This window comes from Panthera uncia (assembly GCF_023721935.1).
Source record: "Panthera uncia isolate 11264 chromosome D3 unlocalized genomic scaffold, Puncia_PCG_1.0 HiC_scaffold_8, whole genome shotgun sequence".
Lineage (NCBI taxonomy): Eukaryota > Metazoa > Chordata > Mammalia > Carnivora > Felidae > Panthera > Panthera uncia.
Window position 1 is genome coordinate 75,155,265 of NW_026057586.1, and position 25,513 is coordinate 75,180,777.

At 54.1% G+C, this 25,513-nt stretch overlaps 1 protein-coding gene across 2 annotated transcripts; it reads left to right on the plus strand.

The window, feature by feature from the left end:
- Positions 1-574: 574 nt before the first annotated feature.
- On the plus strand, positions 575-23,842 carry MSI1 (musashi RNA binding protein 1). 2 transcript variants are annotated; one of them, XM_049619244.1, is made up of 15 exons: positions 575-712; positions 882-922; positions 1,489-1,570; positions 1,669-1,753; positions 4,652-4,693; positions 6,239-6,331; positions 9,967-10,015; positions 11,192-11,274; positions 11,747-11,864; positions 14,624-14,704; positions 15,990-16,046; positions 19,128-19,196; positions 19,943-20,130; positions 20,530-20,593; positions 21,705-23,842. In XM_049619244.1, exons 1-14 carry the CDS (start codon positions 654-656, stop codon positions 20,569-20,571), a joined length of 1,089 nt encoding a protein of 362 aa, XP_049475201.1. In that variant the 5' UTR covers positions 575-653; the 3' UTR covers positions 20,572-20,593; positions 21,705-23,842. The 2 variants fall into 2 exon arrangements, with proteins under 2 accessions (XP_049475201.1, XP_049475202.1); XM_049619245.1 differs by having other exon boundaries at positions 19,976-20,130.
- The last annotated feature ends 1,671 nt before the right edge of the window (positions 23,843-25,513 follow it).

Here is a 25,513-nt window from a genome sequence, read left to right on the forward strand (position 1 = left end):
GGCCGCTGAGGGGGAGCCCTGAATCAGCCTCGGAGGAAACTGGGGGCCTTGGGGGCAGCTTCTCGTTCCCACTGGGGGGATGGAGGGCTTCTCACTAGCTGGAACACGAGGGGTGGGGGCACTGGGGCGATCTCCCTCCCAACCCAGGGATATTGGGGAGCTCTTAAATTCTGGATAGCGGGGACCTGAGAGGGAGGACTAGAGGGTCCCCGATCCGGAACCGAGCTACCTTGAAGGCACCGGGAAGCGCTTCATTCCGGGAGGGCGTTCCCACGGCCCGGCCCCGCGCTGGGCTGGGTGGGGGGTGCGGCCGCGCCCTGGTCCCGGCCCGCCTCGGGATTCGGGGTCTCTCGCGCCCTCGGGGACCCGGGAGCCCGGCGGGAGCGGGGTCCGGACGCCGCCGCCTCCGCGGGCGCGCGGGCGAGCGCGGGGCTTTATGCGCGCAGGGCGGCGGGGGGAGGAGCCGGCAGGTCGGCCCCCGGCGGGCCCTCCCCTCGGCCGTCCCCGCCCGCCCGCCCGAGCGGGGTCGGGGGAGGGGGCAGCATGGCCTGTCCGTCCGGCCCCCTTCGCCGCGCTCCTCATCTGCCCCGCGCCGAGCGCTGCCGCCGCCGCCGCCGCCGCCGCTCCGCTGCCCGCGCCGCCCGCGGCTCCCGATGGAGACTGACGCGCCCCAGCCCGGCCTCGCCTCCCCGGACTCGCCGCACGACCCCTGGTACGGCCCGGCCCGGCCCGGCCCGGCCTGCCCGGCCCGCGCCCGCCCCGGCCCCGCCAACATGGCCGATCCGGGTCGGGCCGGGCCTCCCCGGGGCCCGGGCCCGCGCCCCCTGCGCCCTGGCGCCCGGCGCTCACGCGGGCCCTTTGTGTCTCTCCTCCTCCCGCAGCAAGATGTTCATCGGGGGACTCAGTTGGCAGACTACGCAGGGTGAGCGAGCCCGGGAGCGCCAGCCGGCCAGGCAGGGCACCCTGGACCCCCCGGCGCCCCGGAACCGGACACCCCAGCCCGGCCCTGCGCCCTGCTGACCCCGGGCGCCCCCGCGCCCTCTTTCGCGCCCCGCCCGGGGACCCCAAGAGCGCAGGGCGATCGGCGTGCGCGCACGGCCCAGCGGGTGGAGGGGAGGAGATGAGGGGTTCAGGGGGCATCGGGGGGTGGGCTGGGCCCCCGGGACCCGCCGGCGGCAGCGCCAACTCCGCTCGCACCTGCGGCTCAAACTTTTGTGAGGCGGCTCCCGGAGCGGCGGGAACCCGGCCGGAGCCGTCCCCCCTCCAGCCCAGCTCGGCCCTCGTCTTCCTGGAGCCCCCGTGGGCGCCAGGAGGCTCCACGGGAGCCGGGTGAGGGCTTGGAGGTAGGGGGGGGGGGCAGTGGAGAGCGCGCAGGCTGCTCGGCGCGGGGGCGGCCGGGCCGTCGCGGGGTCACCGGGGGCAAAGGACGGGGGAGGGGGGGAAGGGCGCGGGGCCCGAGCTGGTCCGAAGGCGGGTGTGTGGTTACAGAAGGGCTGCGCGAATACTTCGGCCAGTTCGGGGAGGTGAAGGAGTGTCTGGTGATGCGGGACCCTCTGACCAAGAGATCCAGGTGAGCCCCTCACCCCCTCCTCCTGCTCCCGGCTCGCCCCCCTCCACCGCCACTCACTGCCTTGTAACCATCTGCCTCTCCCTCACTACGGCGCGCAGGGGTTTCGGCTTCGTCACTTTCATGGACCAGGCGGGGGTGGATAAAGTGCTGGCGCAATCGCGGCACGAGCTCGACTCCAAAACAGTGAGTGGCCCTCAGGGCTTCGGGGGTCCTTTGGGAGAGGGAGGCCGCCGGAGGAGAGGGTCAGGTCTCTCCCCAGGGGACAGTTGGACGGGGTCCTTAAGGAAAGAGGGAGTTTTCTGAGTAGAAGGGCTGCCAAGCTCTGAAACTTTGTCACTGGAGTCGGGGGGGGGGGGGGGGGGGGAGAGGGAGGAGAAAAACCCCAGGCCTGCGGTGAGATGCTACATCCCCCAGCCCCTCCCTGTACCTACTAATCTTGATGCCTCACAGAGCAGCTTGGGGTGGGGCTAGGTCCCTACCCTAGCCCAAATTGGGTGAGTCAGGGTTGCAGTGACCCACCCCGTGGCTTCTCTGGACTCTAACTAGTATTTGGCTCCCCACCACCACCGATCCGAACCAATGGCAAAGCATCACTGAATCCCCCCTCCCTCTCCCCCCCACTCCTTTGGTCTATGAGCTCCCCGCTTTGTGTGGAAGACGTGAACCTGCTTTGCCCAGGAAGGGATTTATGAGGAGGGAACTGGCTTGCCTGGAAACAACCCTTCTGAGGGCTGGATTTGAGGAGAAGCTGCTTTTTTGGCATTCAAACTCCTAAAACATTTTACTGCTGTCCCACTGCTCCCCAGTGTCTTGGGCCCTCCAGGGGGCGCTGGCCCAGGCCCCTGCTCTAGGGGAGAAGGAAAAGGAGGAAGTCCGAGGAGGGGTTACTCTGTGATGGGGTGACCCGAGGCCAGGGGACCGGGACAGTGTGATCTCTCTCCACACTCCCCCACTGTCCTCCAGCCCTGGGCCTCCCTGTGCTTGGGTCAGTCACTGGCTCCTGTTTACCTGCAACAATAGCTGGTTGTGCCCAAGAATTTGCTAAATTACCGCCTGTCCCCAGCTCCTGTTATCTCTGCCCAGTGGCTCCCACTCCTGCTTGCAGTAATGAGCAAATGAGGCCAGGCCTCAACTTTGCCGGCTCTGAAAGGATCTTCTTGGCGCAGACTGAGTGACCCAAGCTGGGAATGGAGAGACAGTGGCCTATTGTTTTTGGTGATTATCTGCCATCAAGCTGCCAGTTCTCCTACCATCCCCTGTCCTCAGAATGCACTGATGGCTTCTGCAGCGCTCAGGAAGCTGAGATTTAGGGACTGGGTCTGGGGGCAGGGTGGGGTCATGGAAAATTGATAAGAGAGAAGGGGGAAGGAGGGTGTGATGGGCATCCTTCTGAGGTTTGGGACTCAAAAAGGCAAGGGCTTTGTGTTTGGCATTCTCTGGCCTGGGAGAGAGGGGTGGGGAGGGAGGTTTATTGTGGGGAGTCTATTTTGGGTTCTGACTTTCACCTTTTATTTACTTGTTGGGTTTTATTTATGTTGCCAGCTGTGAGTCAGAGTGGAGGTGGGGTGTGTCAGGGATCGGGTGTGCGTGGGTCTGTGAGACGTGGCTTGGGTACCATCTCCCCATCAGGGTCTGTACAGGGGGACTGTTTGAGGTGCTCTGGTGGCTGGGGAGGCTGCTTCCAGGAGAAAAAGAAGGATGAAAATGTCCGTAGAGGTATGAAATCACACTTGCAGACAGGGGAAATGGGCAGTTGTGATTTTCCCTGGAGCCCAGTGGAACTTTGGGAGAGAGATGGCATTGCCCCAGCATGGATTTTAGAGGCTCCTTCTCTGTGGGCAGATCCACTGGAGAGCCCAGAGTAGGCTGGTCCCTGGTTCATGCCATTCAGGCAGAGAGGAACCAGAGCCGGTTGCTTAGAACGAGGCTGAGTTTTGAACAGAAGGAACTTTGGGAAAAGATAGATCTTCCCTGCGATTGGCTGGTGAACTTCTGAGTGGTATCCACCCATGTGGGTGGCAAGAAGCTCTGGAATGACCAGGCCCCATAGGTCCTGCCTTGATCACAATGTCTTGTGGCCTGGCTTCTGCTGTTTATCAGTGTGAGTATATACCCAGGAGCACCCAGGTGCATCTTGCTTTTCTCCTTTGGTTGTTCACAGCCAAGGGCAAAGGTGGCCCGCTGGTAATAGCACCTTTGTTTGCGCAATGAAGGGCAGTTCACAAAGGGCCGCTTTCACCCATGTTATCTCATTTGATTCCCTATGGCTGCCCCTGGGAAAAGTGGGTGTGATTATCCCCACTTTGCAGATGAGGGAACTGAGGCTCAGAGGGGTGAGCAAGTTACCAAGATCACAGGCTTGGCCGGGGCTCAAAGTTTCTGAGTCCAAGTCCCGTGCCCTTGTGCGTCACCAAAGCCTGCGTTCTGATTCACCCCCAGCCTGGCTGCATTATCAGGGAGCTGTTTGCTTGCAGCCTCGAAGAAGGCTGTTAGATGTCAGTAGTATTGGGGAAACAGAACTGAGTCCATTCCTGGTGATTTATGAACTCTTCTCTTGAACCAAAGAGTATTTCCATCCACTAGGCTTCCCAAGTCTGGATTACATGCCTCACCTAGACTGGTATCATCTGTGTGAAGTCGGTTAGGTGAGGAAGGCCCTTGAATACCTGGTGCTTGAAGAAGTAAGACTTTGCTTACTTTGTTGGGGTTCCTGCTGCGAGCTAGACACCTTGCCAGGTGCTTTGTAAGCATGATCTCAAGTAGTCTGCAGACGACCCCTTTGAGGTGGGTGTTACTATTTGTCCATTTTGCAGGTGAGCTTGGCCCTGAGGCTCAGAGAGGTTAAGTAACTTGCCCAACGTCTCACAGCTGGGAAACAGTGCAAGTGGGATTTGAACCCAGGAGCCTGGCACTGGGGCCTAAATGCTTAACGACTACACTTTTCTGCCAGAGGCTGTGGTGATTTCTGTCCTGTGTCATCTCTGTGTCCTGGGATGAGAGAAGTCCACAGGGCTGAAGGCTGTGTGGTCACCCATCTAAACTGTGATAACCAAGCCCCTTTACCTCTCCCTTCTCTTTCAGATTGATCCCAAGGTGGCCTTTCCTCGGCGAGCACAGCCTAAGGTAGGTATGTCCATGTCTGGGAGGAGTGTGTTATCACTACGGGCAGTGATTTTCCCAGCATTCTCTCCTATGGGAGATGCTTCTGGAACCTTCATTTGGAGTGTTATGGGAATAGACTGGGATGGGAGGAGGGAGGATTCTTAATGTCCTTCGCTCTGTGGATTGAAGACATCCTGCATCTTTCCATCTGTGCTCAGGGGTGGACTGGGAGGGGGCTGCATGTGTTGGGAGAAGGAGGAACCCCTCAGGGGATTCATTGTCCTGTATTTGAAGCCAGTACACTGTGGACCCTGAGTCGAATTCTGACCTCATAGATCACAGCCTCTAAACCCAATGCCCCTGGGGAGGTCAAACCCAGGACAAACACCCCCTGAGGCTTAGCTAGAGTCAGGCCAGGGAGCTATCTCTGACCCCCCCTCCCCATCACCTTTCTATCTCTGGGGGTTCGGTATGTTCAGCTTGCAGAGGGGGAAGGGACCATGAGGTTGGTTACCTGTTGTCTTTCAACTTGGGTGAATGGCTGCCCTCCCCGTGCTTTCTTTACCTAGTGCTGTGGCGAGTTCTTTTGGGTATATGGAAAACAGAATTCTGAGCAGTTGAGCAATATAGCATTCAAAACTTTTGGTGCAGGGTAAGGGCCCAAGATTTTATTCCAGGTCCCAAGGCAACTAGCCAGATCTTAATTTTTAAATGGTTAAATATAGGGGACAGGAAGAAAGGCTGATTACAGTACAGGGAGCCAAGGACCCCTGAGTCTGCTGACTTAACTTGTGTCCTAGGACTAGGTTCCTCTCCAGAAGATCTCAGTTTCCCCCTTTACAAGGGGGTTGGCAGGAGCCAGGATGCTGCCCAGCTCCTGTCACAGCGAAGGAAGAGGGACAGGTTTTAGGAGACAGGAAGGGGACATCTCTGGAAGGGTCCAGCAGAGGGCCTGAAAGCAATTATGGAGCAGGTATTCGAAGGAAGCCGCACCAGGGAGCACATGGTCGGAATTGGGTTAATTCCATTAAGCAGTTTGGTGACAGAAGGTGCTTTAGTGTTAGGATGGGGCTGGGAATTGCTGTGGATTAGCCATGCGCTCCTGGGGTAATTAGGACCATGTGTTCTTCCTAAAACAGGGCTGGGGCCACAGGGCTGCCGGAGGTTGGGTTGGGAGGAGGTTGATGAGGAAAATGTCGGCATTGAGTTCAGGGGAACCCTGTGATGGGCCTCAGTCTCTCCCAGGGGTGCTGGTGGGGTCTCTGAGTTACACTGTGGGTCTGAGTCACTAACCCGTCCCCTTGGTTCTTACAGAAGGCATTTTCCCCTACACAGACTCCAGGGAGGGAGGCACACTCAAGTCAGCCAGGGTGTGGGGTGCACAGCTGCCCATGACAGGCCTAGAGGCGGGGGTCCAAGGGGGAGCTCGTTGGGCGGGGGCTTCCGAGTCGCTAGGGCCACAGAGAGCTTGTCAGCTGGCGCCCTGGCAGGAGGGCTCGAGCCCCTGCTGGTGGCAGTAGGCCACAGGACTCAGATGCCCACTTTCTCATTCCCTCCCCCTAACAGATGGTGACTCGAACGAAGAAGATCTTTGTGGGGGGGCTATCAGTGAACACCACGGTGGAAGATGTGAAGCAGTATTTTGAGCAGTTCGGGAAGGTGGGTCAAAACTGGGGGTGCCTGCTGGGGGTGCTTTCGGGGGCTGTGGAAGCCCTGTAGAATTGGTCAGTATCAAGCAGAGTCCAGCCAGGTCATTCCAGTCCCCGCAAAAGGTGAAAAGGCGGCCGGGTCCTTTTTGTGGGTGAGCCCAGGCCAACCCACAGTCCAGGCTTCTGTCCTATCTGTGGGCCTCAGCCTCTGGATGCATCCCCGGGGAGAGAAGCCACATAGTAGCTGTCTCTGTGGTTGCCCTTCCCCTGTGTTTTTCTCTTGCTTATCTTCATTCTCCCAAGGGAGGCTGCTCTCCCCTAGCCAGTTCAATCCAGTCACCCCTGGGCCTCCTGGGAGTTTGCACCTGTCCAGGCCACGGGCGGTTGCACCTTCCCCCACTCCTTCCTGGTAAGGATGATAAGGAGGCAATAAATACGACTCCCAATTGCACTCAGCACCCTGCTTGCACAGGTGGGAGCTGGGGGAGGTGCTGATCCCCTAGCTATTTGGAGGGAGACTGAGGAGAGCACCCTAAATTTCTGATCAGGCCCAGCAGATTGGCTCTCAGCTCTGAGGTGCATTGAGCTTAAATTTCTGGATCGTTTAGTTTACGAAGGAGATGTGGCATCATCAGACAATAGGGTGTCCCCAGGAAGGTGAGTAATGTGAACATCAAGGTCCCATGGGGATATGACCAAGAGGGGGCCAAGTTTTAAGTCTAGGGGTGAAGGGGGGCTGCTGTGCTTAGTGTCAGGGTTCCTGGTCTTCTCTTACATGAGACGGGCTACGGGCTGTGTCTCCACCTTGCCATCAAGGCATTTTTCAGTTGCCTGTTAGGCAAAGGGCAGAGGAGAACCGCCCCTTGGAAATGGGATGTGAGCTAGGAACTGGGTGGGTTTCCAGGGCCCGGTCTCCAGGGGAGAAGGGGAGAGGGTGGGAAGCCCCCTGGCCAGCGGATGCTGCAGGCGTGGGGGCCACAGGCCTAGGCTCAGGCGCCTCCGTGGGGACCGGGGTACAGGACTGAGGGCAGGTCGGCGGCCTGGGCCCCAGAGGGAAGGGCGCTCCTGGGAAGCAGCAGGCCCGCTCGGCTCCGGCGGGGTGTCTTTGTGTCTGAGCGCCGAGCATTAGAGCTCGCACTAATCTGATCCAGCAGCTGTGATTGGAGGCCGCCTGCCCCCGGGGCCGGCGTTGCCATGGCAACCGGGCCCCAGGAGAAGCCGTCAGCGGCCGCGTCTTTTGTTCGGGCCTAAATCGGCGTTGGCATGTGAAACCGGCCCGGGGAGGCCAGGGGGAGCCGGAGAATAGGCTGCCAGGGAGCGAGGGGGACAGCCGGGAATGCCAAGGGCCCCGCGGCGGGGGGCCCCCCGCCCGGATCGAGGGGCCGCCGCCGAGGGGGGAACAATGGTCAGCCGCCATGGCTGCCACTCAGGCTTAGCGGCCGCCGAACTTGGCGGCTCCCACTGGTCAGCAGGCCTCGGCCGCCTCCCCTCCCCCTGCCGGAGCCCCCCTGCCCCCGGGTTCCCATGGAGACCAAAGCCTATTAAGGACACTGGGCTGGGAGCCTCCCTCCCCTCAGCTGGCCCCAGGAGGGGACACCAGTGGGGGTCCCTGGACCCCCAGCCACTTTCCTTGCTCCTTGCCCTGGCCTCAACCCCACTGCCCCACTAGGGGTCTGTCCAGCCAAGGCTCGAGTTGAAGGTTCTAGGGGGCCAGGAGTGGTGGAGTTGGAAGTCGGGTGGAGGAAGGCGAGAAGGGCAGTGGATTTGGGCTAAATCAGTTTGTGGGTCAGGCACAAACTCAAAGCTGTGGGATTAGGGAAGAGGGTGTGGCTTTTACTCATTCATTAATTCAAAAAATAATTACTGAGCACAAGTCAGGGTGCTCCATAGGATGGTCATCACCATAACTGACACATACTGTCCTCATGGTACCTTCAAAGCAAGGGGTGTTGGGCTGCTTGCTCTCTTGCTTTGCTTCTCCCCCATGTGACTGTAGGCAAGCCCCTCCATAATAAAGGTAATAATAGCTGTTATTTATTAAGCATTTACTGCAACCAGGTACTGTGAGTTCGTGTTACAGTGCTGTCATTTAACTCCTCCATACAATTGATAAACACCGTTATGCCCACTTTACAGATGAGGTAACCTGAATCTGGAGACATAAAGCCACCAGCCCAAGGTTCCCCAACCAGCAAATGCAGGATCTTGGGTTCCATTCCAGCCTGTCCTACTTAAAGCCTGTATTTTTATCACAACTCTCTCTCCTTTTTGGATTTCTCTCTTCTATTGTTTAAGCAAGGGGGTGGGGAAGATGTGCTGAGCCCAAAGTGTCTGCGCAGTTTGGACAGTGAGGCTGGTTTGGGATTGGGACTCAGCGTGCGTCCATAAGGGTGGGAGTGAGAATGGCACTCCGCTGCAGGCCCCTGGAGCAGAAAGCTTTTTGGGAGGGAGGGAGGTGTCATTTCCCTTTGAGATTCTCCAGGGGCCCAGGAGCCTCCTGGCTTAGTGGGGTCCTGGTTCTCCCAGAGGGACTTCGGAGGCCTGGTGTGGCTTGGCGCCTAAGGAGAGCTAGAGGACCACCCTGTTCAGGGGCTGCCCTTGCCACTTAAGCAAGGAAGATGACAGGCTGGAAAGAGAGCCACGGAGAGTCGGGGAGAGACTGTACCCCGTGGCTTCAGGAAGTTTTCCTTCATCCCTCGGGTGTGTGATCATTTGGGGGAAGTCAGCAGCTGAAGTGGGCTGTGTGTGTGGGTGGGGGGAGGGTATCAGAAGCAGCCCTTGATTTCCACCAAGGACAAATCAGACCTTAGCTTAACCCCATGAGGTGGCTGACATTGGCCCAAGAATTAAGAGGACAGGGGGGAAGCACCAGATGTAGGCAAAGGGAGGGAGATGGGACCGTGGGAGGGAAGCTCAGGCCTTTGGCTATCCATGTATCCAAGGGATTGCCTTGAGGGAGCAACAAGAAGAGGAGACTGAGGTGCAAGGGACTGGGAATCATGTAGACCATCCCCTTTCCTCAGCCCCCTGCCCCTCCCCCAGTCAGTGGGAGGCAAGCAGCCCAGGCACTGAACTCTACTTGCTTTAATTACAGCCTCTAGCAAAAGGAAACCTCAATTAAAGGAAAAGATCTGTACCAGGAGAGGGGAGTCAAGTCTGGCTGGAGTGGCTGCTGTCCTCCTGGCCTTTTGCAGAAAGGGAAGAGGCTTTCATTTCCCCGTTTTTTATCTTGCTCCCATGTTTCCTTCTTTAGCACCCACTCCGTGCCTCCTTCTTCCAGGCTTGGTCTAGGATTTGCTGTGTGACCTTGGGCAGGTGACTTCACCTCTCTGAGCCCATTTCCTTATCTACAAAATGAGGATCTTACATTGCAGGGACTGTAGAGAGTCTGATGGGGCAAAGTGTCAGGCAGGTATTTGGTGTTGCGTATTTGCAGGCTGATCCTTTGAGAATCTGGTGGTTGAATGGGAGGTGCCTTGGCATCCAGTTGCGGGGTGTGGATGGAAAGTGGTCCCCTGCACAGGGAACAGGTTTAAGACAAAGCCTAGCCTGGGCAAGAGGGGAGTGGGTGTGGGAGCCCCTCCTGCTGGGTTGTGGCAGGTCCCCTGGTATCTGGTGGGTCCACCATGGCAGGCTCTGTTTCAGGTGGACGATGCCATGTTGATGTTTGACAAAACCACCAACCGGCACCGAGGTGAGTATGGCCCCCTCCCCCTTTCCAGGCCAGGCTGGGGGCCTGTGGTCAGCCAGGGGGCTGCAGGTCACAGCTGCCCTTTCATCTTGCCTCCTGACATCCTATCCCCAAGGATCTGCATCCTCTCCCGGGCCTGGCCTTACAGAAGGCTTTTGTCCCGCCGTTTCCTGTGCTAGAAACTTGCCCAATTGCAGACACCCGAGAGGAGCAGAGGAGCAACCTCCCCCCTTCCAAACTGAGTCCTCCACCCCCGCCCCAGCCAGTGTCTGCCCAGCCAGTGTCTGCTGGGCTTACCTTGTCCCTGGTAACCAGAGCTTAGGCTGGGCAGCCCCAGGGTCAGGCCGACTCCACAGCCCTGGGCGGTCTGCTCCTGCTCCTGTCTCCCACCCCCACCTAGGACCTGAGCCCAGCTCCCGACCCTCCCCCTTCCCCCCCGCCCCCGAACCTGTGAGCATCTGGACCACAGTGTGCATTGCCTGGTTGTTTTTCTCCCAAGGGCCTTGCCTTCTGAGAAATCCCATTACAACCCCTGGGGCCTCCCCAGGAGGAGGTGGGGTTGTTTCTCTGGTTGCTCTGGGGCTTTGGGTGTATTAGCCTGTTTGGGGATTGAGGTATGTGCTGGTGTGTGTGTGTATGTTGTACGTTTGTACCTGTGCGTGTGAGGGTGTCTACGTCTGAATATTTATATGTGCCTGGTTTGTCATGATAACTATCCACATGTAGGGGGGCCTTCGTGAGCACTGCCGAGTATTTGCGGGGCAGATGGGTACCGAGGTATACGTGTGTGTGTGCGCCTCTATGTCATGTATATGTGTGACTGTACAAACATATGTTTGGGTGTGCACACTTTTGTGGAAATGTAAATAAGTGTTTGTGTGTGTTCTTTCTTCCTTCTTCGGAAAGCACCTGAGAAAGAAAAGGCATGTTCATCACTGCTATAATGTTTTCTAATTTGCTGTGTGACCTCGGGCAAGTCACTTCACTTTGCTGAGCCTTGGCTTTCGAGTCTGTAATTGGGGAGCTAGGAATCCTGTCTCAGCGGGGGGGTAGTTGAGAGATTCCCAGGCTTTTGTTAACTCTCAGGAATTTGGCCTGTGAGAGCCGTGGTAGTGTTGATATGACTCAGGCTGGGTTTTGACCACAAACCCTGGTTTTGTCCCTGCCTTTGCCCTCTAGGGTTCGGGTTTGTCACGTTTGAGAGTGAGGACATCGTGGAGAAAGTGTGTGAGATCCACTTCCATGAAATCAACAACAAAATGGTGAGGGGGGATTGGATGGGTGGAGGGGCAGAGAGGAGACGGGATGCTCGGAGGTTCTGGAGGCAGGCAGAGGGGCCTCACGGTCAGTGGGGCACAGCCAGCTCTCCCACCCTCTGAAAATCTGGACAGGAAGCCAGTGTCTCGTGGTGGTTAAAAAGCACGGCTGGTGGAGTCAGAGAGACCTGGATTAACATCCTCACTCTGCCGCTTGTTAGTCTAATCATTAGGCAGATGACTTCCCCGCTCTGAACCTCAGTTTCCCCAACCGTCAAATGAGAGTGGCAATACTACCTCCATTCTGGGGTTGGTGTAAGCTACTACTGTGTGCAAAGCCATTTACATAACCTCTAGCAGCTAGCGAGCACTCCTTAAGTGGGAACTATGAAGTTAATGATAAGGAGGCCTGCCAGGGAACAAGAGGGTCTGCGACCCTATGTCTGTAGGAGGAACTGACCATCAGGTCTCCTTGCAGGTGGAATGTAAGAAAGCTCAGCCAAAAGAGGTGATGTCGCCGACGGGCTCAGCCCGGGGGAGGTCCCGAGTCATGCCCTATGGAATGGACGCCTTCATGCTGGGCATCGGCATGCTGGGTATGTGCTAGGCCTGCACCTGTGGTTACTTCCTGCCCGGAACTGCTCCCAGGGCCACCGGTGGTGGGGGCGGGGGGGGGGGTTGGTGACGCGTAGGTGTCGCATCTCCTCTGTGGTCGGCCCTCCTGTATGAGTCATTGGGCGGGAGTGAGGACCAAGGAGCTCAAGTCTTGGAGCCAACCCAGGGTGGGGTGATTTGGTTATGGGGTGCTGCCCTCTAGTGGTAGCCAGAAAGTGGTCCTTATTAATTGATCCTTCTGTCCATCTGTCCATTTGTTCATCCATCCATCTCTCCAGTAGTTATTGAGTGACTATAAATGCTGGGAACTATGCCAGAAAATACAACAGTGACTTTCCTTGGAGTTTTGTGGTCTGGCAGGGAAAACAAATTAAGAATATAAATAAATAGGGTTAGGATGGAGAAGTATAGGGTGCCAAGAGAGCATGGTCATAGAGAACATGACCAAGATTTGGAGAAGCCAGAAAGGAAGTTACATTGAAGCTGAGTCTGTGGGTTGGGTAGGTGCTAGTTATAGGAGGTCAGGGAAGAAGGGAAGGGTAAAGTGTTCCAGACAGAGGAAACAGTATTTACAAAGACCCAAAGACTTTTGGGAAGGCAAAAAAAGAAGGTGGCTGCTCCTTGTTCATTCAACTAATATTTATTGAGCAGATTCTGAGAGGCAGGACCTGCCCTCCTGGGCTTCCCCATCAAGTGGGAGACAGGAGTCAATAGGCAATGATACCACATAGTGCTTGGAGGCTGTGGGAGGCCCAAGGAGGCACCCAAACCCACCTGGTGGTCAGGCAGGCAGGCTCCCTGGAGTAAGTGCAGGTTGCCAGGAGCCTGGGAAGTTGAGTGGGGGTCAGCAGTGCTTGGGGCCTACAACTGAGGGTGGAAAATCTGAGCTGGGCCTCCCAGGAAGCTCACAGTCTCCCTGGAGAGACAAGATGCGGACACACAGAAAGAGAACAGTACAAAGGAGTCTTTCTGCCAGGTATGGGGGGAGGGGTGCTCTGGGGATTCGGCGGAGGGGGCATGGTATGGGCTAGAGGATCAACAGGTAGAGTGGGTGAGGAGAGTACCCTCCAAATGGGGCACTGTCTTCTCTTGAAGTTTTCTTTTAACTTTTTATTTGGAAGTAATTTCACACTTTCAGAAGAGTTGCAAAAATAAAATAGTACAAAGAGTATCCATATGCCTTTCACTGGATTCACCTGTTAATTTTATACCCCATTTGCTTTATCATTTGCTGTCTATGTGTGTGTGTGTATGTGCATGTGTGTATATATATACATGCATATATACATACACACATACAATACACTCGTGATTTTCCACTGAATCATTTGAGATTAAGTTACATGCATTATGGCTATAGCCCTTTACCCTTAAATACTTCAGTGTGTATTTTCTTTTTTTTTTAATGTTTATTTATTTTTGAGAGAGAGTGAGACAGAATGTGAACAGGGGAGGGGCAGAGAGAGAGGGAGACACAGAATCCAAAGCAGGCTCCAGGCTCTGAGCTGTCAGCACAGAGCCGGATGCGGGGCTTGAACTCACGAACCGTGAGATCATGACCTGAGCCGAAGTCGGATGCCTAACCAACTGAGCCACCCAGGTGCCCCTTTCAGTGTGTATTTTCTAAAACTAGGGGTATTTTTTTTTTCATGAAGCCACATTATATCCAGCTCATACATTTACGTTCATACAGTATTTAAATCTATTTTCCAGTTTTATCTGTTGACCTAATAATGTTCTTTATAACATAGTTTCGCTCTCTCAAATAAGATCCAGGCTAGAATCAGGTATTGCATTTAGTTGTCCCATCTCTTTAACCTCCTTTGGTCTGGAACACTGAAACTGTTTTCTTTTCAAGGTAATTCATTAGCTGGTTTCACCTCCTTTAAAAAATAACAACAAAAAAAAAGTGACACTGGTGGTTAAGAGACTCGGAACCAGTTAGCTCTGAATGTGAATCCCAGTTACACAATTGTTATTCACTCTTATCACTCGCTGTTACTCGCTATATGATTTTTCTTGTAAAGCTGCACATATTTATTAGATGCATACAAGTAGCAGGCACCAGGAACTTGTCCTGGAGATACTACAGAAATAAAAAAGATGGGGGAAGACAGAAAATCAGCTCTTAGAAAACCCTGGGGATGAGTTCAGATAATGATCATTGGTGCTATCGGAAAATAGATAAATATTGCAACTGATGAGAGGGAGGACTCTTGTGGAATGACCTCTCCAAAGAGGTGACATATGAGCTGAGACTTGCACAATGACAAGGACACAGTCATGGGAAGACCTGGGAGAAGCGTGTGTGCTCCAGGCAGAGGAAAGAGTATGTGCAAAGGCCCTGAGGTGGGAAGGAGCTTGGTAGATTTGAGAAAGAGTAGAGAGGCAAATGTGACTGGAGAAGATTGTAGATGAGGAGAGGAAGAAGGCAGGAGCCAGAGCACAAAGCATCTTGGTACGGATTTGGATTATTCTTAGCCAATGTGTCACCTCTCTGAGCCTCAGTTTCCCTGTTTGTAAAATGGGTCGTCTAATAATACCAGCCTCTTAGGATTCCTGTGAGGCTTAAGGAGAGGATATGGTGTGCAATGGTAAGCACACTTGTGTTTGGTAAATTTGACTGACTATTACTTGTGATACAAGGTGGGGAAGGAAGTGGATGGCTCAGATCCTTCTCCTCTGAGCAGGGTCTGAGCAGTACGTGAGGCATCTGACACTAGCCCACTTGCCCTATCAGGTTACCCTGGTTTCCAAGCCACAACCTACGCCAGCCGGAGTTATACAGGCCTCGCCCCTGGCTACACCTACCAGTTCCCCGGTAAGTCCTTCTTGGTGTCTCTCTGCCGCCAGCATGTCCCCGGTTCCCGGGCAGTCTGACTCCTCAGGGCGGTGTCTGGGGGTGCATGGCTGGGGGTGGGGGTGGTCTGCCTGCTGGAGGCTTGGAAGGAAGGGCATGTCTGAGGAAGGAGCACCCCTCCCCACCCATCCCCTCCTCACCCCTTCCCTAGAAGCTGGGGGCTCCCCCACCCCCACCCCACGTGGTCTTGCATGGCACGATTCTCTCCCAGGCTCATCTCTGCCTGCCTCTTGCCTTTCTCTCCTCCTCACCCCGTCCTGAGTTGCCACTTCCACCAGAGAAGGCATCAGACTCATTCATGGTGGAGGCCTCCCTGAGGGCCAACGCCGGCTGTGTCTTTATGGACATGCTTATAATGACCACGTGCTATGCTGAGCTCCTTCAAGGCCAGCAAGACCTTTTGCGACCCTGAATGCTGAAAAACAATTTAAAAGCCTGACGATCACCACCCTCATTTGTAATTCAAAATAAAAATAACACTAGACCTTAGAATAAGTGGCAGGAAGCCCAACAAAGTTCTGAATTTTGCCATGATAACTATTCAACGTTGTTTTCTTTGAAATATCAGATATCAAATTTTTGCAAGCTTTTTTTTTTTTTTCCTGGCCTTATTTTTTTTAGAGGGTCCCTAAGCACTTTCATTCTTTGCCTTTCAGGCTGTCTAGCTTAGAGTCCTTTCTGTACATTATGTTGTCTAAGCCTGACAACACTCTCGTTGGGGAAGTGTGATCATCCTCCTTTTACAGTTGAGGAAATGGTCTCAGAGAGCAAAAGTGACTTGCTAAGAAGACCCACCTAGAAAGTGGTGGAGCTGGGAACCCAACCTGAGCCTGACCTGCTCCAGGGTCATTGTTTTTTATCAGTGCTGCCTCCCCAGCTCCTCCCCCTAAAAACAAAAACAGAAACAAACAACAACAACAACAACAACAACAACAGTAAAAGAGGAGGATTCTGGAAGGTGTTTTGGTGCAATGTCAAATCTTTTAAGAAACACCAGAACGGAAGCTCCGGCATTGCCCCGTGGCCAGGGTGTAGGGGGCAACTCTGCCTACTCTCTCTCTCTGTCTCTCCTCTGTGTCTTCTCCACCTTTGCCTGCTGGGGACCGTGCTCTCCCCATCCCAGCTCTCGGGTCCTGTGCATGGCCTGTCCCCTACCCAGTGTCCCTGTGGGTGCATTTGTCCTCCCTGGGCCATGCCCCAGGGGCCTCCCCTGTATCTTCCTAAGCTGTTTTACGTTTCATTTTAGAATTCCGTGTAGAGCGGACCCCTCTCCCGAGCGCCCCAGTCCTCCCCGAGCTTACAGGTCAGTCGCTCGGATTTCGTACACCTCACAGGCCTCATGGGGAGAAAGAGAAGGACCCAGGGATTTTCCCCGGGGAAAGCTAGTGGGACCCTCTTCTCCTGCCCACCAGCCCTCTGACTGTGGGGATACAGCAGACTCTGCCCAGGCCCTGGCCAGTCTGTGTAGCTACTTGGCCCTTAAGGGTGGGGCATAGGGCCAAGCCCAGCAGATGGAGGCAAAATCACTCATTCATCCATTTGGCAAATATTTATCTAGCGCCTCCCGTGTGCCAGGCACCAAGTAGACTCTGGGATCCAGCCGTGAAGAAGCCAGGGTCTCAAGCTCAGAGCAGAGTGGGCCGGGTGGGGACTTTGACAGACTTGTGCACATGCCTCCACTCCTTGCCAGCCGACCCTTGCCAGGACGGGATGCACACCTAGTACTTTCAGATCTCAGTTTCCAAGAGAAGCCAGGAACCCAGCTTTTGCTTTGGAATGGAGTTTCCCATCATTTTCAAATGTTGGCAACAAATTCCAAATTGTTAAACCACTGCAGGCCAAATGAAACCTATTCGAGGGCCAAATACAGCCCCCGGGGCTGCCCATTTGCAACTTCTGAGCAAGTGGATGAAGGTGCTTGGCCATCAAGAGCCGTTTCTCCAGCTGCAGCTTGCGCTTGGGCCAGTCAGCTCTGCTCTGGAGCAGGGGGGCCGAGTCCAAAGGGAGGGGAGGGGTATGTGCAAATGAGGTGGGCTGCAAGGGGTTTCTCTGTTCAACCTGCTTCTTTCCCCACCCCACCCTAGACTCTCCCCCCCAACCTGGCCGTGTGTGGAGGACGTGAGCATGGATGCTGCTTTAGATGAGACCTTCCTTCCAAGGGGTGCTCAGGGGTCCCTCAAAGTGGGGGGAGGGGAAAAAACAGGGGGTGAGGAAAGGGGAGGGAGTAAAGCGTCCTATAGGTGGGGGTGGTAGTGGCCCTTCCCTGAGCAGAGTTGGGTTCGACCCGCGATGAGGGGTTGGAAGCGGGGGTTCCTTTCTACTCATCTAAGAGCTTTGTGTTGAGGACCTACAGTGTGGGACACTCCGCCAGGCCCTGGGGGCACAGCAGGGGCAGGACAGAGCCAGGCCCTGCTCTCACAGGACTTGCAGCCTAGAGAGGAAAACAAATACTTATATAAATGAGTAATCCTTTAGAGTCGTGAAGCTCTTGCTCCGGTTGGCCATGCTGACTTTGCTTTGTGGAAATGCCTCAACAGACCAGGAACCAGACCTCAGAGCCCAGCCCCTGCCCTTAAAGAAGTGAGAAAGAAATGTCCCCTCAGCAGATAGCTTGGGGCAGGGGAAGGGGTTTCCCCTGGAGGTGTAGGGTCTGAATTTTTCTCTTGCCTTCAGGAGACATGGGTATTTTCCTTCACGCATTCAGTAGAGATTTATCATGTCAGATGCTGTTCCAGGCAGTGGGGATACCACAGTGAATGAGACAGACAAGGCCCCTGCCCTCCTGGAGCTGGAGAAAGACAGCAATAAACAAGTAGACAACCAAACGAATAAAATACTTGTGGAGGGTGAGAAGTTCCATGAGGAGAATAAAACAGGGAGATGTTCCAAGGCCTTGGGGCCAGGGGCAGGGGGCTGCCTTTGCGAGGATGGTCAAGGAAGGTGATGTCTGGACGAGGAGCCAACTGTATGGCTCTTAGGCAAGGTGACTTCACAGTGTGGGAACACTGCGGTCCCAGACTTTAAGCCCCCAGACCAAAGGCCTTGCCAGGAATTTTCAGGAGCCATTTCCAGGTCCCTAGCCCCAGGTCCAGTTCCAGTTCAGGGTCAAGGTCACCAAAACAGTCCCCAGAAGGTGCATCTTGGGATGGGAGACAAGTATTCCTGAGGGCAAACCAGCTCAGAAGATCCTGGCTCTGGGTGGGGTTGTAGCCTGAGGGGCTGCAGTGGCAGAGCCAAGCAGTAGGGGGTGCCCACCACCCCAAGCCAAGGGAGCACCAGGTTCAAGCCAATGGCTTATTTAAAAAGAGGTTCTGGAAAAAAAATAAATAAATAAAAATAAAATAAAATAAAATAAAATAAAAAGAGGTTCCGCCCCCCGCCAAAAAAGAAGAGGGAGGTCCCTTTTAGGGGCGCATGGCTGGCTCAGTCCATAGAGCATGCGACTCTTGACCTTGGGGTTGTGAGTTTGATCCCCTGGATGTAGAGATTTTTTTTTTTTTTAATCTTAAAAAAAATAATTAAAAAAAAAAAGGTTTCTTTTACTCCTTCGGCAGACATTTATTAAACACTACTGTGTATAAGGCACTGTGGAGGCGGACTGGAGGTAGACAGCAAACAAGGGAATAGCAATTATCTCTGTGTCTGAAGAGGGGATCTGAGAAAAGGGGGCTAGAGGAATTGGGGGGAGGTAGTGGTCACTTCTGGCTGGGTGGCGGTCAGGGGAACCCTGAGGCAGGGAATTGGGGTGCACACAAGCTACTGAGGGCGTGCTCTCAGGAGAGGGACAGTGAGGGAAACAGGACAGGCAGCAGAAGGGTTGAAGCCAAATTGTGGCCTTGACTGGAATCTGGCTTCAGCCTGATTCCACAGGCAGCTCTGGGGCACTCACCGCACCTCAGATAAGGTCCCACCTTGAGGCAGCAGGCCTGGCTTCTTGCACCCCATGTCAGTCAGTCACTGGCTGCAGTCGGCTGAGGTTGGGATGAGGGCTGTAACCTCCCGGGGACCTCTGAGCTAGGTGGCCCCATTCGGCGGCCAAGGGCACTCTCTGGAGAAGGGGGCATCGCTCAGAGCAGCGGGGGGGGGGGTGCCCCGCCCCCACCCTCTAGGAGTTTTATGTGGTTCATATGTGTTCCTTGAGTCCAGGGGGGAAACCGAGGTTCCATCCATTGCTAGGAGGCCATCCGCTCTCCCACCTTTCTCCATCCATTCCGTGGGTCAGGGCATAATTGGTGGCCCAAAGGAGTTCTTTCTGCCTTGGCACTGGAGCTGCACCGACCCTCTGAGGTGGGGTAAGGCTGGAGAGACGGCCCAGAGGGGGCCTCCGTTATCCACCTCCGTGCCTTCAGCCACCACACTGAAGTGACCATACCTTCCCTTTTAGCCATTCCTCTCACTGCTTACGGACCAATGGCAGCAGCGGCGGCGGCAGCAGCTGTGGTTCGAGGGACAGGTAAGGCCTTCTGGGATGCAGGAAGCTGACGAGGGGTGGCAGAGAAGTCTAGAGGGAAGGGGAGGTAGCCACTGCCCCCCTTTTGCAGAGGGACTTATTCATTTGCTCCACAAACATTCACTGAGCACATTCCTGGTGAGCCAGCCAGGAAGGGGACCCCTTGTCCTCAGCTTACAGGCTGGTGGGGGCATCAGGTTTTATTACAAAGGCAGTAAATTCTGGAGGATGATTCTGCTCTGCTGGGGGAAGTCAGGTCCTAGGGAAGCTCACAGCTGGAGCCTCTCAGGAAGGCTTCCAGGAGGAAAGGGCTCTTAACTTCTAATTTGAAGGCAAGAGGAAGAAAAGTGTCCCCCAGGGAGGTCAGTTAGCATTAAGGGGGAGCACAGGAATGGGGAGTGGAGAGAAGAAGGTAGGAGAAACCAGGTCCTGGGGAGACATGGATCATTTAAGCAGTGGAGTGATGTCGCTTTTAGAAAATGCACTCAGCTGCAGCATGGGGAGAAGTCTGATGGGGCCCAAGAGGGGAGGCCTGGAGGCCAGTGAGGAGGCTGCTAAATGGTCAGACAAGATGGTGGGAGTGGATGGACTTGGAGAGACCTCCAGGAAGTGGACCCACAGGCCCTGCTGGGATGTAGGGTTGAGGGAGAGGGAAGGGTGAAGTCAGGGTGGGTGGAACAGGTTTGAGGGGGTGTTGTGGGGCAACAGTGGGCGCCGCGGCTATCACCGTCTTCTTTCTGGGTTGCCAGGCTCTCACCCCTGGACGATGGCTCCCCCTCCAGGTTCAACTCCCAGCCGCACGGGGGGCTTCCTGGGGACCACAAGCCCTGGCCCCATGGCCGAGCTCTATGGGGCAGCCAACCAGGACTCGGGGGTCAGCAGTTACATCAGCGCTGCCAGCCCCGCCCCCAGCACCGGCTTCGGCCACAGTCTTGGGGTGAGTGGCTGGTCCTGGAAGACTCAGAAGTTGGAGGAGGGAGAGGCTTTGTCTTTCTGTACGGGCAGAAGGGAGCCAAGGGATGATGGATGGAAAGAGTGTCACCTAGGGGGAATAGTTGGGGGGGGGGGGGGGGAGTCATCATTCAGTGTGCCGGGCATGAGGCTCTGGGGACATCACGCAGACTCACCATCTCTGCCCACCCAGATTCTAGCTCAGGAATGTCCTAATTTTAACCAGGGTACTGGTAATATACAGATTCCAGGCCCTACCTGCAGTGGAGGTGATATGCGCAGGGCTACAGAAGGGTCCGTGCTTCACCCTTAGTCTGAAGAGAGGAGCCCCGGGACCTTCTCTGCTTCCCTAAGAATCCAGGAATCAAATTTTTTTTCTTCCCAGGGCCCTTTGATTGCCACAGCTTTCACCAATGGGTACCACTGAAGCAGGAGACAGGTGGCAGGAGGTGAGGAGGTGGGCAGGGGTCGGGTGGGGGTGGCCCTGGGCAGGCTGATATGGGCAGCCCAATCTGGGCCATAGACCTTGTCCCTGCCTTCATGGAGCCCACAGTCCGGGGAGGAGACGGAACTTCCAGCAGCGGTCAATGAACCTGAAAAGCTGCTTCACCCGCTACCTAAAAAATGTAAATGAAAAACACAAGGCAGCACATACTACCTATCAGGCAAAGAGTTTTTAAGATTGCTAATGCCCAACATTGATGAGGGTGTAGGGGAAGCAACGTGTAAATTGACTCAGGGTTTCCAAAGGGCGGACTGACACTATTTATCTAGATTTTAAACATTCATGTCTTTGACCCAACAATTCCACTTCTAGGCATTTATTTGAAAAACTGCAAGGGACTGGGGCGCCTGGCTATCTCAGTCAGAAGAGCATGCGACTCTTGATCTTGGATCATGAGTTCAAGCCCCACGTGGGTGTAGAGATTAAACAAAAAATTTTTTAACTGCAAAGAACTGATATGCCCATCAAAAGGAGAGTGTTTAAATAAATTAGAGCATTTCCATACAATGGAATATTACACAGCCATTAAAACAGGATACTGTCAGCAGATATACACATCCAGAGAGTGTGAGAGAGATAACTCTGTACACACAGTCATATGAGGATACTGTGTGAACCTGGGACCTTTCCTTCCTTCCTTCCTTCCTTCCTTCCTTCCTTCCTTCCTTCCTTCCTTCCTGCATTCATTCAAACAACTAGTTATTGAGCCCTGTTTCAGGAAAGAAGGGTGTATGAGACAGATGAGTTCCCGCTCTCATTCTACAGACAAAAATCAAGCGAACAAATGAGATACTTCCAAATGATGTGAGAAGGGGTTACTTCAAATTAGAGATTCAGAGAAGGTGTCTCTGAGAAGTTGGCAATAGAATAAATCCAGTCATTGAAAATCTAGGGAAAGAGCATTACGAACTGGGAACAGAGCCTGCGAAGTGTGTGAGCAAAGCTCTTCTAGGAGAGCCTACCTGTGTTCTGGGGACCCTCAAAGAGAGGCTGGGGTGGGGAGGTGGCAGGTTGCCACAGGGTCCCCGTAACCATAATCTCCTGCTGTGTTCCAGCGCCCCAGCCTGCAGCTGACTGAGGACCACAGTGAGCCAGCGAGGGGGCGGGGACACCTCAGCCGCAGCCGCAGCCGCCGCCCCCTCCCCCGCAGCGACTCGGACCGCTACTGCCTGCCCCCAACTCCCTGGGCCCGGCCCCTGCCCTGCTGCCCCGGACAGCGTCTGGCTCCCCTACTAACCTCCTCCCTCTCTTCCGCCCTTGGCTTCCCTCCCCACCTGCTCCTCTCCTGCCCGCTTTTATTTATTTTGGATTAGCCGGTTGCCCCACCCCCACCCCTCTGGTTCTCCCCTCTCAGGTCTGCGCCCCTCCCTCCTTGCCGCGCCCCCATAGGACCCTCCCCCCCAGAAGGCTTTTGTATTTGTGCATAGCTAGAGTGAGGGCGGAGGGGGTCTGCTACAGGCCGCAAGCCCTATGCTTGTTTTTTATTCTGATTTCCCCTCCTTTTCTCTTTCCTTTTTTTTTTTTTTTTTTTAAAGAAACCGTTTTTTAAACTATTTCTAGGTTTGTGAATGTGAAGCCCCAGGCCGTAGGGGGCCAGGGGCCAGGTGCCCCCCACCAGCTGAGAACAAAATGTCTATGTGGGTGTGGGCTCCTGGCCACCTCCCTCCAGCCCTGGAAAGGAGGACAGGGTTGTGTAGGCCAGGCCAAGCCCCTGGAACCATCCCGTCCTGTATCATATGTAAATACTGTGAGGTGAAGCCCCTTCCCCTCTCTAAGACCCCTTGGGGGTGAGGGCATCGCCTCACCCCACCCGGCAAAGGTCTCCCCCTGTGTTTCTGTCTCCTCCTCAGACACCGTTACTGTAAGCTTGCAGGCCTCAACTGTGGCCAAGGCAAGCCCACTCACTCAGGCCCTAGGGGTCAAGGCCTTGGGCCTGCTCACCCCAAAAACCCAGCATGGGGGCAAGGGGTGAGGAAAGAGAAGGGCTCGCCCGGAACCACTGCTGGAAAGGAATTAACTCTCCAAAGGTCTCCCCTGCTCCCTGCCTAGGTCAGGCCTTCATGGTTTCTGCTCTGAGCCCCCCATGAGCGGGCATCAAGGGGGTACTTTGGGAAGGGGCGGACCCCAGGGGAAAGCAAAGGGCTTCTCAGGGAACCCCCACATTCTCTCACTGAAGTTTCCCACCAGGATGGTCCCATAGCCAGAGCCCCTTGGCATCCCCGAGCCCCCAAGCCCCCTTCAAAGGAAAAAGAGGCTCAGGGTCTGACTTCATGAACAGTGAGTGACCTGGCTGGCATGGCAGGGCTGAGGCCCACTTACCTGTTGTTGGCCCCCCCTCTATGTCCCTCACCCCAGGTCTGAGGCTGGGGACCTAAGCTCTCTTCCCCATCACAGTTCCCATCCCTAAAAACCCCTTTGGAGAGTTAATTGTCTGTGTGAGGTGCTTAACCTATTAGCCCTGAGAACACAAAGCAATAATCTTTGTTACTGAGATGCGCGGCTGTTCGTGGTTGTTTTTTTTTTTTTTTTTTTAATGTTTCCTAATAAAAGAGAAGCTGCATTTTATTGGTTTTTATTTTTAATTTTCTACACGTTTGAGCTGAGTCATGAGAGACTCAGCTTCCTTCTCCTCCCCTTCTTGTGACCCCATCCCACCCCACTGGGCCCACCTATGGGCTCAGGGCCCTGGAATTCCGTTTTCTGATTTGTTTGGGGAATTTTTAAAAAAGATGTTACATGGTGTTTTGAAGCCAGCAAGTTACCACCCTCCGGTGTCTCTTCTCTCCACATCTGTAACTTCTTTTTCCAGGTTTTATTTTCAGTTTTAAATTCCTAATAAATTATTTGAAAACGGTGCTGGGTTTGTGAATGTCTTGCATCTCTGTGTACATTCAGGTCCAGGTACCCCAATGATACCCTGTTTTCTCTTCTGCATTTCTTCTGAAAGTCTACACTGTCCACTTGGCCCAGCTTCCATGTACAACTTCTTGACCAGCCTCAAAGCTTCGTGTTGACGATGAGATACCACTTCACACCCATTAGGGTGGCCATTAAAAGGGCGGGGACAGGAGGGGCACCTGGGTGGCTCGGTAGGTTAAGCGTCTGACTTTGGCTCAGGTCATGATCTCAAGGTTCGTGGGTTTGAGCCCCACCTCAGGCTCTGCACTACCCATGAAGAGCCTGCTTGGGATTCTCTCTCCTGCTCTCTCTGTCCCTCCCCTGCATGCTCTCTCTCCCTGTCTCTCTCAAAATAAGTAAAACTTAAAAAAAAAACAACAAAGGAGGAAATTCTCTCTTTGAAAAAAAAAAAAAAAAAACAAGCTAAATGAGGGGCACCTGGCTGGCTCAATGAAGCATGTGACTCTTGATCTTGGGGCTGTAGGTTCGGGCCCCACATTGGGTATAGAGATTACTTAAAACTAAAATCTTTTTTTTTTTTAATTTTTTTTTAACGTTTTATTTATTTTTGAGACAGGGAGAGACAGAGCATGAACAGGGGAGGGTCAGAGAGAGGGAGGCACAGAATCTGAAACAGGCTCCAGGCTCTGAGCTGTCAGCACAGAGCCCGATGCGGGGCTCGAACTCACAGACCGTGAGATCATGACCTGAGCCACCCAGGCGCCCCAAAACTAAAATCTTTTTTAAAAAGACATTATGGGGGCAACTGGGTGGCTCAGTTGGTTAAGCATCCGACTTTGGCTCAGGTTATGATCTCATGAAAGCATGAGTTGGAGCCCCGAGTTGGGCTCTGTGCTGACAGCTCAGAGCCTGGAGCCTGCTTCGGATGTGTCTCCCTCTCTCTCTGCCCCTCCCCTGCTCACGCTCTGTCTCCCTCTAAAAATAAACATTAATTTTTTTTTAAATAAAAAAAGACATTATGCTAAATTAAAGAAGCCAGACACAAAGGACAAATACTGTGTGGTTCCACTTATATGAGATACATAGAATATAATAGGGACAGAATGCCATATAGAGGGTACCGGGAGCTGGAGTTATTCCTTAGTGGGTACAGAGCTTCTGTTGGGGGTATTGAAAACATTTTGGAAATAGTAGTGGTAATGGTTGTGTGACATTGTGAATATATTAATGCCACTGGATTGTACACGTAAAATGGCAAAAAAAAAAAAAGTAAATTTTGTGTATATTCTACCACAATTTAAAAAAAATTAAGGGGCACCTGGGTGGCTCAGTTGGTTAAGTGTCCAACTTCTGCTTAGGTCATGATCCCACCACTCATGAGTTTGAGCCCTGTGTCGGGCTCTGTGCTGACAGCTGGGGGCCTGGACCCTGCTTCGGATTCTGTGTGTGTCTCTCTCTCTGCCCCTCCCCCACTCATGCTCTGTCTCTGTCTCTCTCAAAAATAAACATTAAAAAAAAATAAAACTTAGCATTGGACGCTTTGCTCTAGTTTGCCTTTAACTCAAAGAATCCTAAGAGGTAAGTTGGGAAACCAGCTCAGATTGGGGTGTGGGTATAGCAAATGGCTAGCTGTGGGGGCTCCAACACCCAGCTCTTCCCCTTCCTAGCTGAAGGACATTGAACAGGTTCCCCAACCTCTCTGAGCCTCAGTTTTGTCATGTGTCAAAGGAAAAGGAAAAAGAAGCCTTAAAGAATAAGGAAGCCATAAAGGTCTATGTAAAAACCACATATTGTGAGTTTCTATTGTTAAGACATATCCAGAAGAGGTGAATCCATGGAGACAGAAAACGGATTGGGAGGGGCAGGTAGGAGGTCAGAATGGGGGGGGGGACTGCTTAATGGTTAAAGGTCTATGGTTTTAGGTCTATGCCTAAAGGTTTATGCCTCGGAGGTCATAAACATGTTCTGGAACTGGAGAGCGGTGGTGGCGCAACACTGAATGTAC

Excerpts from the sequence above, each read along its gene's own strand:
- MSI1 (XM_049619244.1), top strand. The coding sequence starts at position 654 with ATGGAGACTGACGCGCCCCAGCCCGGCCTCGCCTCCCCGGACTCGCCG. Across the intron at positions 11,275-11,746 it reads ATGAAATCAACAACAAAATG|GTGGAATGTAAGAAAGCTCA; the intron begins GTGAGGGGGGAT and ends GTCTCCTTGCAG. Across the intron at positions 16,047-19,127 it reads AGTCCTCCCCGAGCTTACAG|CCATTCCTCTCACTGCTTAC; the intron begins GTCAGTCGCTCG and ends CTTCCCTTTTAG.